This window comes from Budorcas taxicolor, chromosome 4 (genome assembly GCF_023091745.1).
Source record: "Budorcas taxicolor isolate Tak-1 chromosome 4, Takin1.1, whole genome shotgun sequence".
NCBI classification, from domain to species: domain Eukaryota; kingdom Metazoa; phylum Chordata; class Mammalia; order Artiodactyla; family Bovidae; genus Budorcas; species Budorcas taxicolor.
Window position 1 is genome coordinate 66629701 of NC_068913.1, and position 18356 is coordinate 66648056.

An 18356-nucleotide genomic window follows, 5' to 3' on the forward strand; every position below is an offset into this window, starting at 1 on the left:
TTCTAAGGTGATCCCAGGACCCATGACAAGCCTGTAGGAGCTACCCTGGGTGCCTGGCAGCTAGGAGCTGCAGAAGGTTGTACACAGCAGTCATTCTTCCATATCCAACTGCCAGGACCACAGCACACATGAGTACAGAAGCCTGAATTCCCATGCTGGCTCCTCCTCTATGTCAATTTCCTTGGTTATTTAGTTTTCTTATAATTGCTTTGAGGATCAAATGGGATGATAGGGGAAAATGATTGAACACATACAAGGGCACAGAGAACACTCTTCTTTTCATGAAGGACATTATTTAAGTAATGACTAAATAATACATTTTACATATAGTTTATATATGATTTGATGGATAAATACTGTTTTTCTGAAGTTCTAACACTTAATTGCAAGGACATGAAGATTTATGGTTCACTGTTTTTCATTCAACTCTCAAAGCTCACATTTGGCACCAGATTGGAAGAGTGATATTGGATTGGTTGAGCCCAATTATCTTCCATTTTTTGCTTCTTCTCAACAAGTCTCCTGAAAGAACTTGGAAGAAGGACATGCTACTGCAAGTTAGGAAATACCTATCCTTCTCTTATTAAGAAAGGCAAGTTGATATCTTGGATTCTTCAATGGCAGAACTCATTTCAAATACTACATTATTTCCCCTATGAATACAGATATCTGTGGAGAGTCTCCTGCCTTGAGTTTTGGGGTCAGGGATTATGGTCCTTACTATGTTCTGAACTGCTATAGAGGTGATATTTCAAACCAATTCAAAGGCAAGCCTGTGTTCAGGAGGAGGAGATTTTCAGTCCATCTGTTTTCTGTGCATTCATTCACTGCCTTCGGGAGTTTGCTGAGTAACTCGCACTTAGAAGCTACAAGTTTCACGGGAGCTTCATTCACACTAGATGACAGAGAGTCTACACCTCCATCCTGTAGCTAGGGAAAGTAATTGCTCCATCAACCTACTCTCACGGCCACATGCCATCTCAGTCTATCCTTGTTTTAAGAAAACAGTACGGACAACACAGGCTAGGGAGGGAAAATTCATTTAAGGGTGTTTAAAAGGAAACTGCTGGAGTCCTTTATGGTCCTATCCACATCTTGTCAGCATCCGCCTCTGCCTTTCCAGGTGATAATTAAGCATTCAGTTCAGTCTCTCAGTCTTGTCCAGCTCTTTGTGACCCCATGAATCACAGCACGCCAGGCCTCCCTCTCCAGCACCATCTCCCAGGGTTCACTCAGACTCACGTCCATCGAGTCCATGATGCCATCCAGCCATCTCATCCTCTGTCATCCCCTTCTCCTCCTGCCCCCAATCTCTCCCAGCATCAGAGTCTCTTCCAATGAGTCAACTCTTCGCATGAGGTGTCCAAAGTACTAGACCTTCAGCTTTAGCATCATTCCTTCCAAAGAAATCCCCCGGTTGATCTCCTTAAGAATGGATTGGTTGGATCGCCTTGCAGTCCAAGGGACTCTCAAGAGTCTTCTCCAACACCACAGTTCAAACGCATCAATTCTTCGGCACTCAGCTCTCTTCACAGACCAACACTCACATCCATACATGACCACAGGTAAAACCATAGCGTTGACTAGACGGACCTTAGTCGGTAAAGTAATGTCTCTGCTTTTGAATATGCTATCTAGGTTGGTCACAACTTTTCTTCCAAGGAGTAAGCATCTATGTGAACTCATCACAGACTCGATGGACATGAGTTAGAGCAAGCTCAGGAGTTGGTGATGGACAGGGTAGCCTGGCATGCTGCAATCCATGGGGTTGCAAAGAGTCGGGCACGACTGAGTGACTGAACTGAACCGTGTGAACTCAGAAAGCAGCTTTTAAAGAGGATCTGGATCTAGATGAAGACACCAGTGCTGTGTGGGTTTTGTGAAAGACAGCTGAGGTTTCCTGTCTAGTCACTCCTCCTCCCAGGCAGCCTGGGCTTGGGATAGGTGCCTTCAGAGTGAACAAAAGGCCAGCTGATTTACCAGTTCTGTTGGGATTGCCTTTAATCTGGGCCTTCTTTCTGAATAGGCTACCATGTAATGCTCCTGTTTTCTTAATATGACAGTTATTTAGCTGGAGGGAAGTTATTCAAAATGTATTGAAAACTACTTTAATCCAAATGTAACTGTAATCATTAAACTTCTAATTTATCTGCTCAGAAAAGGGCCACATGCATCAAGGGAAGTGAGGGAGACTTGGTTTCAATCCAAATTTCCCACTGACATCCAGGGTTGCTGAGATGTTCTGACTAGCATTGTCCCTCACCATTTCTGTGAGTGCTTCTTTGAGGCTGGGAGTATTACAAAGACCATCTTCCTGGAAAGAGAAGGACTAATCTTTCAGTTAAGGGGACAGGATTCCCTCTTGCAGTACTTCTTCAGAGGCTGTGATTAAATTTCACAATTAAGTCCAGTGACTTAATAACCAGGCAATGGGGATTTGTCAATAGAAAAGGCACAGTCCATATTCTGAATACATCTTAAAAGTATCCTGTTACAGATGAATAGAGCTTACTATACCCTTTGCCATATGTTGTTATTAATACCTTATGTAATTCTCAGACTGTGAGGGTAAAGTGAGGATTATTCCTTCATTTTCATGATAAAGAAACAGACTCAGAGAATTCTAAGGTCTTGCTCAATGTTGCACATTCAGGGCAAGAACTCAAGACCTTTGTCTCTACAACTGCCAGTCTACTTTCCACCCCATTCCAGGAAGTCAGAAAGGAGGAGGGCTTTTCTGAGCACCTGCGAGTTTACTGAGCACACCCTGTGGGCATGGCTTCAGGTATGCCAGGCGTGTACAGAGAAGCTGATAGGATGATATTCATCTGTGTTTTCTTTCTAAGAATCCCTTGGTGCTAATGTAACCCTGTTTATCTAATACCTGTAATTGCATGTTGCTTTTGAGAGATATGGTGGCTTGTTTCACCACTTATGCTTCAGCTGTCATCCTGGCCACAGTTTTATTCCGCTCCTCCCAAAGCTGTGAGTGCGGAGTGAGTACTGGATCAAAGAGGGAGAGATCCTTAGGGACACGAAGTAAGGATCACCACCAGGGCTTCCAGACTCAAAAGTGGAGGCTGGAGGGTGAAGTCAGAGGGAGAAATACACCTGGTGGGGCAGATGGTGAGCTGGAGAATGTATTTTCTCCTAAAAGGACTGGTGCTTAGTACCCACTGACAGTCACTTTGCTTCTAAATCAGGCTCAGGCGGCCAGATCTTGAGGTGTTTTTTTCAAGAGAATCTGGAAATCTAGGATTTTATGTAAACTCTCCTGATTGGATTATTAAATATTAATGGTTGGTTGAAACATTTAAAAATCTCTGTGAGTTAAAAACAAACATGACAATTCTCAAGTCTCTCTTGCAACCTCTTCTTCCTGTGAAAAAAAATAGGATAGTTTAGGAGAAATGTGCACAGAGATGCATCCTGTTACCAGAAGCATCTTTATTACTAGCAGGGTCCTGCATCTTTTCCATGTTTGTGAGAAGGATAGAAAGACAGAAAGGATTAACAAACTGATAGAATCAGAGTGTAAACAAAGCTTCCAAATGATTGCTTTCAGCCAGCATTTCTTTGAATATCCACCCAAATACCTTTGCATAATAGCTTTCATCTTTCCCCATGTCCATCACCCAGAGGATGAGGCCCTTGGACAGAAAGCCTTTCCACCACATCCACAGACTGCAGGCTGCCACCAGGGTTATGCATAGACTCCTGCTTACTAGCCAAGACCATACCTTCCCCTCTCACCCATGAAAGCTTACTGGGGTCTAAACAAGTGAGACTGCCAGAAGTATAGGAATGGCCTCCCATTGATCTTATTTAACTTTTTAAAAAGTAAATTCATCATGAATATTGGTATTCTATCCATCATTAGTAAAGGTTCATTTGTGACACAACACACAAAATTTCAGGTCAACATGGTTAAGTTTTTAAAAAATAACTAGAGTATATTGCTAAGCTCTCCAGATAGACGAACACTCTCTGTGTGTGGTGTTTTCAGCCAAGGCATGGTTGCCTAGGTTGACTCTCCCAGCTCACATATTACTTACACCCTAAGGGGTATCAGTTACAAGGCTCATAGTTAGGTATGTAACCAGAGACACTTGGACTCTTGAGAGAGGATAAAAGAGATAAAAGACTATGTTCTCCAAAGCAATCAGTGGGTTAGAACCCAAACATTCTCTTCCCTAATTGGCACGAGGGAACCCCCACTTGAACTGGTGTTGAATGATGTGAAGTCAAGTCCACATGGCAGCACAAACCAAAAACTATAGAGTTCCCGTGTTATCCATGTTCTTTGCTCCATGAACTGATGCAGAGGCTGAGCACTAAAGCTTTCCCTATTATCTACCAAGTCTAAGACGGTCTGCTTTCTTTCCACTTTTCATCAGAAAAATGAAAGTTCAAGCAGTGGGATTGAAACTAGATTTAAGAAAGTAGAGACAAAGAGGTGACTGGCGATCTGATACAGTGTGCCTCCTGGGGAAGAGGTGCCTGGATGTTAAAGATGCCTGGACTGTGACAAAACGAGAGCTAATACAAGCCCATTTTTTGCTAGATTGCCATAGGGAGCCAATCTAACCTATTTACAAGTGGCCTCAGGGGAAATGTCTTTAAATAGACATCTTGTCACCATCTTTTTCATCATCTTCCACAATCACTTTGGGTCTCTCGTCCCTGAGCAGTGTCACACCTGAAAAACAAAGCACAGATCTGCAATTAAGCACCTCTAATTAAAATATTAGATGACTTTACAGCATAGACAGTTCACAGGAGCATGGCAACCCCGAAAAGTTTCCGTGGCTGCAAAGCTAACTGCTAAAGATGCCAACAGAGAGAGAGAGAGAGAGAGAGAGAGAGAGAGAGAGGGAGAGAGGGCGCGGAGTGGCCTTATTTGGCTTTCCCAGAGGAGCTGTGGCTCAATGAGAATACTGCTCTGATTAGAAGAGATGCTCAGCCTGGGAGCCACAGGCAACCTTCACCCCCTTCTCTACATTCTGCAATTATGCTTGCAGCAATTAGGATGGAAAACGAACAAATTTGGGAGTCTAACCGCTTTGGATTTCTCATTCTACCACTCACTTAATTTGTACTGGGCCAGATTACACTTTCAGATTGAAATTTTTTTGTATGTAAAATGAGGGCATTAATGCTTATAGTAAGGGTTATGTTGACAATTAAATAAGAAGTATGAAATAATGCTTAGCACAGTGCTACACCTGTGAGCAACTTGGTGTTTCCTTTGCTTGTACCATTTGCTAGTTTATTTTCCCTTATAAAAGAACTGGTAAATCTCATGAAGTCAAACTACACGTATTTTACTAACATCTGGGGAAAATACTGAACTGAGACTCTGAACGTGCCATTTCCGAATGCCAGTGCTAGTAGATTGAAAAAGTTCATGTGGTTTAGAGCAAAATGAGAAAATAAGAAAAATGCAGTGAATTTTTTCATACAGCTCTATGGCTCTAGTTTAAAAAATTGTCCTTATTTTAAAACAATTCTTTCTCTTCTTTAAGGGATTAAAGTATTCTTTCTTTTATGAAATTTTAGGGATATCTGATGGCTGTATTGTCAGCAGCCTCACTATGCAAAGCTCAAAGTTGTGATCCCCCTTTTAGACCCCACAATATCTTGCTTTAAAAGTTTACTGATCTGCGGAATTCAGAAGCCTGAGCACCATTTTCTGGACGGGTCAACACAGAACAGGCCATTCAAGGTCTGGGTGGTTCTGCTCATCCTGTGAGTTATGAAATGGGGTCATTTTAATAAAAGGAAAGGGAGCTGTGATCCAAGGCCAGTCGTCCATGCTTTCTATCATCTCACTCAATCTATCAGCTTTGTTTTCCCACCACTGCCTTGCATAATCCCCCACCCTTTCCGTAATTAGAGACCTTTCCGTTCATGAAGCATTTCATAAAGATCGAAACTTAAGGGAGGGAAGCTGTGCACCACAAGAGGCCTTTTTACAACACTGAACTCCATTCAACAGTAGCAAATTAATGAAAACTATGCTTTGATCTTAATGAGTATTTATTTGATTCAGTCGCTAGTTTGTTCATATGGGTTCTTTACCAATTAGCTGATATTTATTGGAGGAGAAAAACAATTTCAGGAATCTGGTTGAAACTAAGGCTTTTGCATAAATCACTTATGAAACACTGTGGGAGATATTTTCTCATATACCAGCCACACAGAAGTTTGAATTTTTACTTGGAATGTAGGCTATCTTGGTAAGAGAACACAGAGTTAGCCATGCTGAGTTCCCAAGTATCCAGTCCTTCCTTCCTTGATATTTCTTCACATTAATTCAATTTTGGGTGAATTCAAAGTGGACAGTCATTTCAGTCACTCAGTCATGTCTGACTCTTTGCAACCTCATAAACTGTAGCACGCTAGGCTTCCCTGTCCATCACCAACTCCCAGAGCCTGCTCAAACTCATGTCCATTGAGTTGGTGATGCCATCCAACTATCTCATCCTCTGTCATCCCCTTCTCCTCCTGCCTTCAATCTTTCCCAGCATCAGGGACTTTTCAAATGAGTCAGCTCTTCACATCAGGTGGCCAAAGTATTGGAGCTTCAGCTTCGACATCAGTCCTTCCAATGAACACCCAGGACTGATTTCCTTTAGGATGGACTGGTTGGATCTCCTTGCAGTGCAAGGGACCCTCAAGAGTCTTCTCCAACACGACAGTTCAAAAGCATCAATTCTTTGGTGCTCGGCTTTCTTTATGGTCCAACTCTCACATCCATACATGACTACTAGAAAAACCATAGCTTTGACTAGATGGAACTTTGTGGGCAAAGTAATGTCTCTGCTTTTTAGTATGCTATCTAAGTTGGTCATAGCTTTTCTTCCAAGGAGCAAGAGTCTTTTAATTTCATGGCTACAGTCACCATCTGCAGTGATTTTGGAGCCCCCTAAAATAAAAGTCTCTCACTATTTCCTTTGTTTCCCCATCTATTTCCCAAGAAGTGATGGGACCAGATGCCATAATCTTTGTTTTCTGAATATTGAGCTTTAAGCCAACTTTTTCACTCTCCTCTTTCACTTTCATCAAGAGGCTCTTTAGTTCTTCTTCACTTTCTGCCATAAAGGCGGTATCATCTGCATACCTGAGGTTATTGATATTTCTCCCGGCAATCTTGATTCCAGCTTGTGCTTCATGCAGTCCAGCGTTTCTCATGATGTACTCTGCATATAAGTTAAATAAGCAGGGTGACAGAATAAGCCTTGACGTACTCCTTTTCCTATTTGGAACCAGTCAGTTGTTCCATGTCCAGTTCTAACTGTTGCTTCCTGACCTGCATATAGATTTCTCAGGAGGCAGGTCAGGTGGTCTGGTATTCCCATCTCTTTCAGAATTTTCCACAGTTTATTGTGATCCACACAGTCAAAGGCTTTGGCATAATCAATAAAACAGAAATAGATGTTTTTCTGGAACTCTGTTACTTTTTTGATGATCCACTGGATGTTGGCATTTTGACCTCTGGTTCCTCTACATGTTCTAAATTCAACTTTCTGGTTATTTTTAGTATCCTTGACACCAAGTTATACAAGCATCTGGGCAGGGGGAAAAAAGTACTGAGATTTCAGGGAAGGGAAGAGGTCAGCCCTTCCCAAAGTAGTCTAGGCTTTCCACAGGGACACAGGAGATAGTTTCAAATGGAAAGTGAACTAACATTTATATTAGTGTAGTTAAGCATTCACTTATAATGTCTTATAATGAAAAAAAAAATGTGGTAACTTGTCACACTCTTGATTTCTTGGATCTCATTGCTTAGAATGAGGTTTAAATCAGTAGCATTTATATGTCATCTCTATGTTCTTACTCTTGATTCTTCATTTTATTGCCTTTGGTCATTTAAAGATGAATGGATTTTGATAAACACTAGTCTGGTTTAACTGGCTTAACTCGTCATGATCCTCACATTTTCCTGTAGAAACAAAGGTGTGTTATCAAAGCAATGTGCTTTAGAGCTGGAAAACTTTGCTTTCAATGGCCATTCATTCAGTTTGGAGCAGGTCACTCAACCTGTGTGACTCTCAGTTTATTCATCTGTAAAACTGGAGGAAACATACTTTGTATCCATCACAGGAGGTGATCCCATCAGGAAAGATCTAGTCCAACATTCTTTTTGGCTTCAACCACACCTTACATGAGGACTTCCTTGGTGGATCAGATGGTACAGAATCTGCCTGCAGTGCAGGAAACCTGGGCTCGTTCCCTGGGTCAGAAATATCCCCCAGAGTAGGAAATGGCAACCCACTCCAGTATCCTTGCCTGGAGAATTCCATGGACAGAGGAGGCTGGTGGGCCACAGTCCATGGGGTCACGAAGAGTCAGACATGACTGAGTGACTAACACTTTCACACTTTACATGAACCTCTGTTAAAATATTTTTCACATTGTAGGAATTGTTGGGCAAGACATCTGTATGTCCTACAAAACTATGAGAGTCTCAGAGGATATTCTAATATCTAGCATAAGACTCAGAGAAGGCAATGGCACCCCACTCCAGTACTCTTGCCTGGAAAATCCCATGGATGGAGGAGCCTGGTCGGCTGCAGTCCATGGGGTCGCGAAGAGTGGGACACGACTGAGCGACTTCACTTTCACTTTTCACTTTTACGCATTGGAGAAGGAACTGGCAACCCACTCCAGTGTTCTTGTCTGGAGAATCCCAGGGATGGGGGAGCCTGGTGGGCTGCCGTCTATGGGGGCGCAGAGTTGGACACGACTGAAGCGACTTAGCAGCAGCAGCAGCAGCACAAGACTTGGAATATAGTAGGGATTTAGAAAATGTTAACGCTTTCCCTTCCACTCTTTCTGTAGGCAAGTTTAGGGAACTTGGCTCCTTCTCAGAACCTGATGTGTTTTAAGGCTGAAGCTGTCAGTCCAAGACCTCTAAAGTGTCAATTAGTTCTGCAGTAAGCTGTCTTCAGTCATGATCCCAGCCAGAGCACCATCCAAAGGGGGTCACCTGCATCACAGATGTGTGTGGATCTACGGCAGTCAGACCTAAGACACCACCATTCCTGGTCAACCACATCAGAGAAAGTGCCCTCTTCTTGGCAGGACAGAAGAGACATCACTTTCAAAGGACACGTCAGTCTCCTTTCTACAAGTACAATATTGAGCTTTGATCTCCAAGTGTTCACAGTTCATGGGTCAATTACCTAGGAGGCTTCTCTTCAAGACTTTCAGCCAAATTGTTCATTACTTTCTCCGGTTTCTTTTGCCACAGATCTCAACTAAAGATTCTTAAGCGGATCTTGGCTACTCAGATCTGACCAGTCCTAACCCAATGCTCCCTGCCCTGCAGCTCTTTGGCCCTGGCAACCTTGGATCACACTGAGAGCAAAACTGGAGAGGAAGCCCAAGATGACTCCTTACTGCTCAGAGGAGTTGTCTGGTGATTGGAATCTGTCACAAAAGCTTGTTAACCTCGGGGAATGAAGGTAGTTAGCTGGAAATTTAAAGGAGAGAGTGAATCCTTGTCCAGCCTTCCCTTGCCAAGGGCTAATGAGAGGAGATGTCTCTGGAGAGCATTTTTCTGTGAATTCCTCTCAACATCCTTATTAAAACCAATGTGAGTCTCTCTAAACATCTGCTGAAGGCTCTATCCTTATCAGCTTAACTAACATTTCGATTACTGCCAAATCTTTAGATACTAAAAGGCTCTTCAAAAATAAAGTACTTCAGCTAATATGCTAATAAAAGCTGGAATCATAGAACATGATAATTGCAAATACTTGCAAGACAGAGATTTGCTGATTCAAGGAATTCAATAATGTGTATAGTCTGTGACTATACAGCAACCCCTCCCCCAACACTCTTGTGTACTCTGCACAGTTTGATAAACATTTTTTATTTGTGCAGGAATCTTGTTCTCTTAGAAGATCGATTTAGGGATGTAGGGAGCCTCCATTGCCAGAGAAATAGAGCTCAACATTTTAGGAAGTTCCTTGAATCAGCAGCTTTCCATGGAGAGGTAAAACACTGTGGCTAAAAACATTCTCACCTTTAGAAATGGTTTAGCATTTCAAAGAATATAATGTTGAAAAGAGGATGGAGACAAACTAATGTTTACTGAAGTCTTTCAATAAGCCAGGAAGTGTGCTAAGTACTTTATACACTTTAAGTCTGTTAGCAATGTGGGAAGATGGGTTTTATGGTTTTTCTTTGAGAGATGGATAAAATAAAGGAGGCTCTTCTAGTTTATGTTAGTTGCCCAAAGTCATTAAGCTAGAATGAAGCAGAACCAGAGATCAAGCCTACAGCTTTCTGACTCCAAAGCCCATGTTCAGCGCTGTACACTAAAGTAACTCTCTGCCCATAAACAGTTTTGTTCCTCTTCCAAGTCTTCCCCTAGAAGGACTTTAGTAAAAGTAAATACATGAATGAGCAGAAAATAGTCTCTTAATGGAGAACGTGAAACACTGAATCATGATTGCCAAATAGAATACCAAATCAACAGATACTTATGGAGTGGGGGCTACATAGGAGGGACTGGACCAGTTATTAAGGTCAATACCAGCAACACAAGGCAATCCCAGGCCATTTCTAATGAGTTCATCAAAAATGTCTTAGATGTAAGTACATTAAATAACAGCTACAGTAACAGCAATGAAAGATAAGGACAATACTAAAAGAGAGGACAGAGTCTTGGTATTTGCACATCCAGCTCGAATTAAAAAAAAAAAGGTTTAGAATTAAAAAGATTCATTCTGGACTTGGAGGTGTCTGTTGGTAGAGACCTAGAGCTGGCTGTTGTAAGAAGTGGCTGCTGCTGCTGCTAAGTCGCTTCAGGCGTGTCCGACCCTCAGTGACCCCATGGATGGCAGCCCACCAGGCTCCTCCGTCCATGGGACTTTCCAGGCAAGAGTCCTGGAGTGGGGTGCCATTGGCTTCTCCGTAAGGTGGACAAAGGCAGAGCTTGGAGGAAACACGTGATAGATTTGAGGATCAAGGGGCAGGTAGGGATGCATGAAACCTATGAGAAGCATGTCTAAGGCAGATTCACAGCCTATGAATGGGTCCTCAGTCCATTTCTCCAGACAAGTGCCTCCTCATGCTTCATGCCTCTTTGTCTGGCTTTTCCCAGAAATCAGCAACCATCTGCTCCCCTGATTGCCTTTTCATGATGTCTTCTGAACCATCTTTCAATTTTGTTATTAGATGAAATCATGCGAAAATACAGTCTTATAATAATGACTAGATCTCATCGTCTCCCAAAAGTGTCCCTTCTGGATTGCTATAGGTCCAAACCATAGCGTGATACAATGAAAAACTGCTCACAGAAGAGACAGACCTGGATTGGAGCCCCAGCTCTGTCACATAACAGTGTTTGATCATGAGCATAATTTGATCCATTCATCAGTCCTTCTAATCATCCCATCATCAATTAGCTAATCAGCTATCCATCCATCAATTTCATCAACAAAAGATTTTAGAGTAGCTAAGTTACTTAAATCCTCTCTCAATCTCTATATCTGTAAAGTGAGATGGTATCTACTTCATTGTGTTATTCAGTTGATTTTTTGAAAATCCATGAGACATACCAAATCCAGTACCTAACATTTAGTAGGCTTTCAATAAATCTTAGTGCATTTTCTCCTCTGCCATTCTCCTACCCCAGACTATCTATATAAAACAAACACACACACTCCCATCTTATACTCTGACCATGACTTACTTGTCTCATTCCCCAATTTCCCAACTTGTACCTAAAATTCTCAGGGACAAGACTATACCTCACACACTGGCTGCCCTATAGTGAGGGACTGTGCCCATAGTTCAGCAAGATTTTTTGGTTTGATTTGACTCACATAGAAAGAGCTATCATTATTTCTGCAGCTCTCTCTCTCTCCCTCCCTCTCTCTTATTTTGAGGATTTGGTCAATATATCCAGGTGTTTTGGGAGAACCAACTCTCAGTCATAGGATGCAAGATCCCTGGGTGACTGGGGAGGAGGGTATTTAAATTCTTTTCAAGGACCCACTGACATTTCTATTTTATTGACTCAGTGGATCTGATCAGTTCTGCTGAAGCATGAGTTATGCTCTGCCAGCCCCAGGTAAACTGCCAAGGAAGGCAAACCTGAGAGGCAGCAGTAAATATTCCTCCCGTGAACATTCCTGCAAGACACAGACTGCTGGGCCAGGACAAAGGCTGAGCCTGTGGCACTCCAGATGGTAAGGCTCTTGACCTGTTCCCATCACCCCTTGCAAAGGCCCTGCACCAGCTCTTTTACCTGCTGCAAAAGGGGACACGTGCAGGGCAGGTGTGTCTTTTCTCCTTGGCTTTTTCTGTTCCAGGTCAGTGTTTTGAAGAACTGGACTCATTTTGCCCTTTGGTTGTATGTCTTGGACATCGTATCTTGTAATTAAATGTTCTGAAAGGACATCTGCATAGTTAGGAGAACAGAGGGAGAAACAGGGTCAAACACATATGTCTCAGAACACTAGGACAGTGTGTCCATATTTGCACATGCATCTGGTGATGTGCAAACATCATCTTAATAATCAACTTTTCAAATATCTTAATAAAAGCAGGTTCTTTATCATAAGAATTATATCTATGGAGGCTACACTAGATAACATGCTTTATACAAAGGGTTTTTACATGACTGATTTCATTTTAGCCTCACAGAAACGTGAGGTTTTTTAATACTACCACTGTTACTTTGCTGAGGAAAGTGAGGCAAAGATGTGCTGGAGGAATTGAGCTGAGTTTTGTCTGCTGCTGAAGCCTACCCTTGCTAGAATGATGGGGCATTTGCTGTTCCATAAGCTACGTGCTACTATGTTCTTCACTGGCTTAACTAGTTCTCTGCTTCCACCACCTGCCTCCTCTCCCCTCTTCTACACATGAACGTTCTCTCCATTATGCACAAACTCTCTAAAAACAGCCTCCTCTAGAAAACCAGTCTACAGTTCATAGGCCAAACTGAGCTCCCAGGGTCCTTATCTAAGGCCTCCTTTATGATGTTCTCTCTTACTGCATATTTCAGCTGTTTATGTTTCTCTTATCTCCGTTTTATAAAACGGAAAGTTTCTTTCCAGAAAGGAAAATTTCTATTTCTTCTGTCTCCCTAAGAGTAGGTTGTGAATAGAGAGGACATTAAATAAATATCCTGGAAGGAAGGGGTAGAGGAAATAAAACAAAACTTTTGGAAACAAGAGGGTGTCACAAGTCACATGCATGGTTGTTACAGAGACACGTTAGCTGTTCCTAAGACTGTTTTGTTCTGCTCCTGGCTCAGACCTGGGCTGCATTTCTCAGCCTCCCTTGCAGTCAGGTGAGGAAGTGACTGAAGGAAGTGCATGTGCCTGCCGACCCTCCACTCTGTCTGCTCTGGGTCTGCTGGATGCCCGTGCCTACGGTGACTTTAGAAGCCAAGTGCTGATGGTGTCCATTGTCTTGAGTCCCTGAATGACTGTTTGGAGCAAAGCCTGCCTCTCCACTCCTCCCAGCTTCCATTGATTAAAGTACACTTGTATTGTGTTATCCACTCATATTTTAGAATTTCTGTGCTATAGTGACCTCCTTAGAGTAACTAAGACAAATACAGAGACTGTACCAATGATTGAAAAATATCAAACTATTAAAGGGAAAAAAAAAGTAATCTAGAAGCCAGTAGTCCCCTTTTACAGACATGCAAACTGACCTCATTGTCCATTACCTGGTATGAAAGGCGGAACATGCAGGGCCGGTGTGTCTTTTCTCCTTGGTTTCTTCTGATCTGACTCAACATTCAGGGTGACTTGTACATTTTTCCCCTTTATAGGCTTCTTTTTGAGATCACAATCCTTAATAAACTGATCTGAAAGATCATCTGATTTTGACAAGATACAAAGAAAAAAAAAGAATATGACATGAGCAAGGGTTCAGTCACAGACTAGTTGGTTTACAGTTAAATCTGATGGGAGGGAGGAATCTTTTGGTCTGAAAAAGAAAAGCATTTATTGATTTTGGCCTTTTCTATGGAGGACTTTGCAGGCATGGATATATGCAATAAAAGGGAAAACTGCTGCTGCTGCTGCTAAGTCGCTTCAGTCGTGTCCGACTCTGTGCAACCCCATAGACGGCAGCCCACCAGGCTCCCCCGTCCCTGGGATTCTCCAGGCAAGAACACTGGAGTGGGTTGCCATTTCCTTCCCCAATGCATGAAAGTGAAAAGTGAAAGTGAAGTCGCTCAGTTGTGTCCTACTCTTTACAACCCCATGGACTGCAGCCAACCAGGCTCCTCCGTCCATGGGATTTTCCAGGCAAGAGTACTGGAGTGGGGTGCCATTGCCTTCTCCAAAAAGGGAAAACTAGAATTTTGTAAAACTCCAAATGGAGGGAACTCAAATGGGATGGATAATCAGGGCAAAGAGGAACTTTAAAATACACTGAAGCAAACCACAGAGTGGGTTTAAGTTACATTTCAGATTGGGAAACAGATTCTCTGTGCCAGAATGCTCCTCCTAGATTTTCTTTACTCAGGCCTTGCTCTCTTTGGAGGGCCCAAGGGCTGGTAGGGAGCCTTATTCTTGCTTTGGTCTTACAGCAAGGTTCTGTCTATTCCTCACAGCTTTCATTTCTAGGGCTGGTCAAGTCACACCAATGATTAAGGCTTACACTTCAGCACTGGTCTTTACACTGCCCTCTGGCTTTACAATTCTCCTATTTACTTATCCCAACCCAGGCCCTCTTATCTTCTTATTCATCTCCTTACACTCCCCAATTCCCTGCATTACCTCACCAGAGCCTTTGAAGTCTGGATTTGGCATCAGGTCCATCAGATGTCGTTGTATACAATTAATTCCATCTGATACCCCCCTTGCCCATTAAGGTATTTTTTCTGCTCTGTCTTCCTCCTCTGTGCTTTGGTTTCTGTGGCTGTGCTTTGAGCTCCTCTGTCATTGTTTTAGCACTTCATTCCCTAATGGTCTATCTCCTGAGCTGGATAGAGCCTTCTCGGAGATTAAAGGTTATATATCCTTTTGATAATTTCATTCTTAATTGTTTTTCCCATCAATAAATGCATGTTGAAACAATGATTAGGTGGAGTTAGACTGATATGAGTTAAAATTTTGACTCTGTTTCTTGTTAGTTCTGAGAACTTGGCAAGACTTTATTTTTTTTGTGGATGGGGAATCTTAATACTTAGGAACTTTAATATTCTCTCAACTTATAAGATGGGGATAATATTAAGTCAATGTGTGCACGCTTGTGTGTGAGAGAGACAAAGACAGAGAGAATTAAATTTGTTGATGATGGTAAATCATTTGATACATTTGATATATTTCAAATACTTAAAAAATGTTCACTCTGGCCATTGCTAACCCCCAATATTTTCCCAAAGGCTCAGAGGAAAGCCCAACCCTCTCATCCCACCCCATCTTTATCTTACCTCACTAATTCTAGTCCTGCATGTCCTTTCTCATTTTATAAATATCCACAGCATTTTTACTCATGTAACACCTTTAAAGGATAATCTAGTTATTATTTATGCATATGTTTTCTCTGCCCTCTTTGATGACAGGTGTCTTGTGTTTTATCTCCTTAGTAACTGGATAGATATCTGTTGAATGTATGCTTGAATGAATGAACTCAAATATATTTTGTATAAAGAGCTCTTCTATCAGGATTTTAAGAAGCTGCAGAACAATGAAACTGTCTGTTTTCTCTGGAAACTCACTATCACCTGGATATTGCCTGGCTAGATCTATAATTATGAATGAATTTGGGGAAATTTAGGGACTAATTGAATCTTTTCAATCCCTCTTCCCTCCCTCCCTTCCTCTTATCTGTCCTTTCTTGCTTTCTCTTTCTTTTTTTAATGAAAACATTCAGGTGAGCTTCTTTAAAACATGGAGGATTAAATGTGCCAAACATTTTCACTTTAGTTTTATGGGTCTAGACATAGCCTGTGTCATTCATTCATTTGTTTATTCAACGAATGTTGATTAAGCTCGTACTATATATGCCAGACATTGAGCTAGGACTAAAACTAGAAGTAAAACATACTTTGTTTCCAAGTTACTTATGGTCTATTGGACATTATATCTGGATGATTCTTTGTCTTAGGAAACCCAAGGTGGCTCAGCAGTAAAGAATCCATGTACAATGCAGATACCACAGGCAACAAGGGTTCGATCCCTGGGTTGGGAAGATCCCCTGGAGAAGGAAATGGCAACCCACTCCAGTATTCTTGCCTGGGAAATCCCATGAACAGAGGAGCCTGGCGGGCTGCAGTCCATCCATAGGGTTGCAAAGACTCGGACACAACGGAGTGACTGAGCATACCCAAATATGTGTGAGGAACGTATCACCAGACATATTTAGTAACCATACATCATTATGCCTGCATCATCAAAAGGTCATAATACATAGCCAAAAATGAAAAACATCATTCTTCAGCCAATAGTAATAAATATTTCCTTCTACCTAGGAGATTTTAATAATTTCATCCAATCATTTCAATTTAATAAACACTTATTTAAATTGTACTATGTGTAAGGCATTGGCCTGTATGATTTTAAGTTTCTATGCACACAGGAAAGGAGATGAAAGGGGGACTTTACGAGTGCTACTTATCAACTTGGTGATTTCACCTCATTTTCATGTGTGGGATAGACCAATACCTTCTCCTATTCAACAATGCCTGTGTTTTACTAGCTGTTAAATACTCTCACCATTCTGAATACATTATCTCACTTAGTTCTCATATCATGCCCACAAGGAAAGGTATTTTTAGCCATAATTTATAATGAGGAAACAGGTTTAGAAGGCCAGCTAAAAGGCTAAAGATTCCACTCTTGGTAGGTTATGGCAACAGGGTTAAAGCCAGGCTCTAGGGACTATGTATTTCAATGCCTGGCTGAAAATGTAATTTCAAAACTTTATTACCACAGAGCACAATTAATCTCCCCCACATTATACATACTGTAGACCTTTGCTGAATGAATGAAAATGGCTCAGAATGGGTACTGCCCAGCTGTGGGGTCTCTGGAGGTACAGGCTGGCTATGGACCAGTCATGGGTGACCATTCAACCCCAAGGTGCCACTCAGGGCACCGTACAGAGAGCAAGACATTTTCTTCAATTTTAACTTTTACTTCAAATGCATTTCCCTGATATTTGGAGAAATCCTGAGTACAACATATCTTGAGAGTAAATGGGGAGAAGGGAGAGGTGGTGGGGGGCACGGAGTCATAACCAGGCGAGGCATAAACAAAGGCTATGAATATGCAAAAGGCCCATCCATCAAAAGTCTGAGTGTCTCATTTTTAGAAATGGGAGAGGCAGAAATGTTTCTGGTATTTTCATTACAAAGGTTATGCAGAAAGTCAGTTCTGGGAAGGAAACAGATTGACAATAAAGCAGAAAAAGGCTATTTAAAATTCTGTCTTGATAGGCAAAGAGAGATATTTGAAATATTTTATTGGCACTGCACATGGGGTGTAAGTGTGTCAGGAAATACTGGAAACAAGCTAGACTGCCACTCTCCATTTATGGCCTCAAAAATGCTCTGCCTGGGACTCTGTCAGACCTGAGAAAGAGGACAATGCCTCTTCTCTCTTTTTTAAATTCTAATGAGCTTCTCTCCAGTGCTTCAGCTAATATTTACAGGACAGACCCCACAGAGCCATGGGCTATTTGCCTGTCCATCTGGTGTTGGCTGTCAGCAGAAATCTCAAACTATCAGGTTTCCGGGAACCTCCCTCTGACTTGCTTGCAAACTGAATGGCAGAGACGCCCGCTTTCTGACTTTCGCCACTGACATTCACACTGTGGCATTTACCTAAGTGGCTGCAGCAAGGGTCTAGCTTGTCCAGTCTGTCTTCTGAGAGCTCCAGAGGCTGCATTTGCTCCGCAGACATCATCAAAGGAAAGCAGGTGTGTGGAGTTCTTCCCCAGCACCACAGAAGTATAGAAACAAGGCCGTTAGTATGTCTTCCGCTTATTCACTCACTTATTAAATAAGTATACTTATTGAACATTTACTGCTATGCTCTCAATTCAATTCTATTTTGAAGTCTGCTTTTTCTACTTAGCTACTAGAAGTTCTAAACTCCATATTTAAGCCAAAAGAGATGAATCACACTCACACACACATACACACACAGAGATATTGATTTGTCAGTAATTGTCATGTATCAAATGTTCAATATTTGCCATCTTTCAGAAGTACTGTGGGGGTTTAGAAAGAACCCTTATAAAGTGAATTAGAAATGAGTTAGCTGGGAGTTATAGGAAATCTTATTAAATCTTGCCTGAATTTTGTTGTTGTTGTTGTTGAGTTCTGCAAAGTAGGATTGTGCCTACTTCACAGGTATGGAAACTTCCCTGGT

The 18356-nt window shown here is 41.9% G+C and overlaps 1 protein-coding gene across 1 annotated transcript; it reads right to left on the minus strand.

Annotated features, from left to right (window-relative positions):
* Positions 1 to 4619: 4619 nt before the first annotated feature.
* PPP1R17 (protein phosphatase 1 regulatory subunit 17) lies at positions 4620 to 17888 on the minus strand. The gene is made up of 4 exons (XM_052639234.1): positions 17807 to 17888; positions 13697 to 13849; positions 12266 to 12418; positions 4620 to 4699 (listed from the first exon to the last, which is right to left on the minus strand). The coding sequence occupies exons 1-4, from the start codon at positions 17886 to 17888 to the stop codon at positions 4620 to 4622; spliced, it is 468 nt and encodes a 155-aa protein (XP_052495194.1).
* Positions 17889 to 18356: the final 468 nt, after the last annotated feature.

Coding starts and splice junctions, on each gene's coding strand:
- PPP1R17 (XM_052639234.1), bottom strand. CDS start 17,888: ATGATGTCTGCGGAGCAAATGCAGCCTCTGGAGCTCTCAGAAGACAGA. Junction 13,850..17,806: donor CCCTTGCTGCAGCCACTTAG/GTAAATGCCACA, acceptor TGTCAAAATCAG/ATGATCTTTCAGATCAGTTT. Junction 12,419..13,696: donor TGTTCCGCCTTTCATACCAG/GTAATGGACAAT, acceptor CTAACTATGCAG/ATGTCCTTTCAGAACATTTA.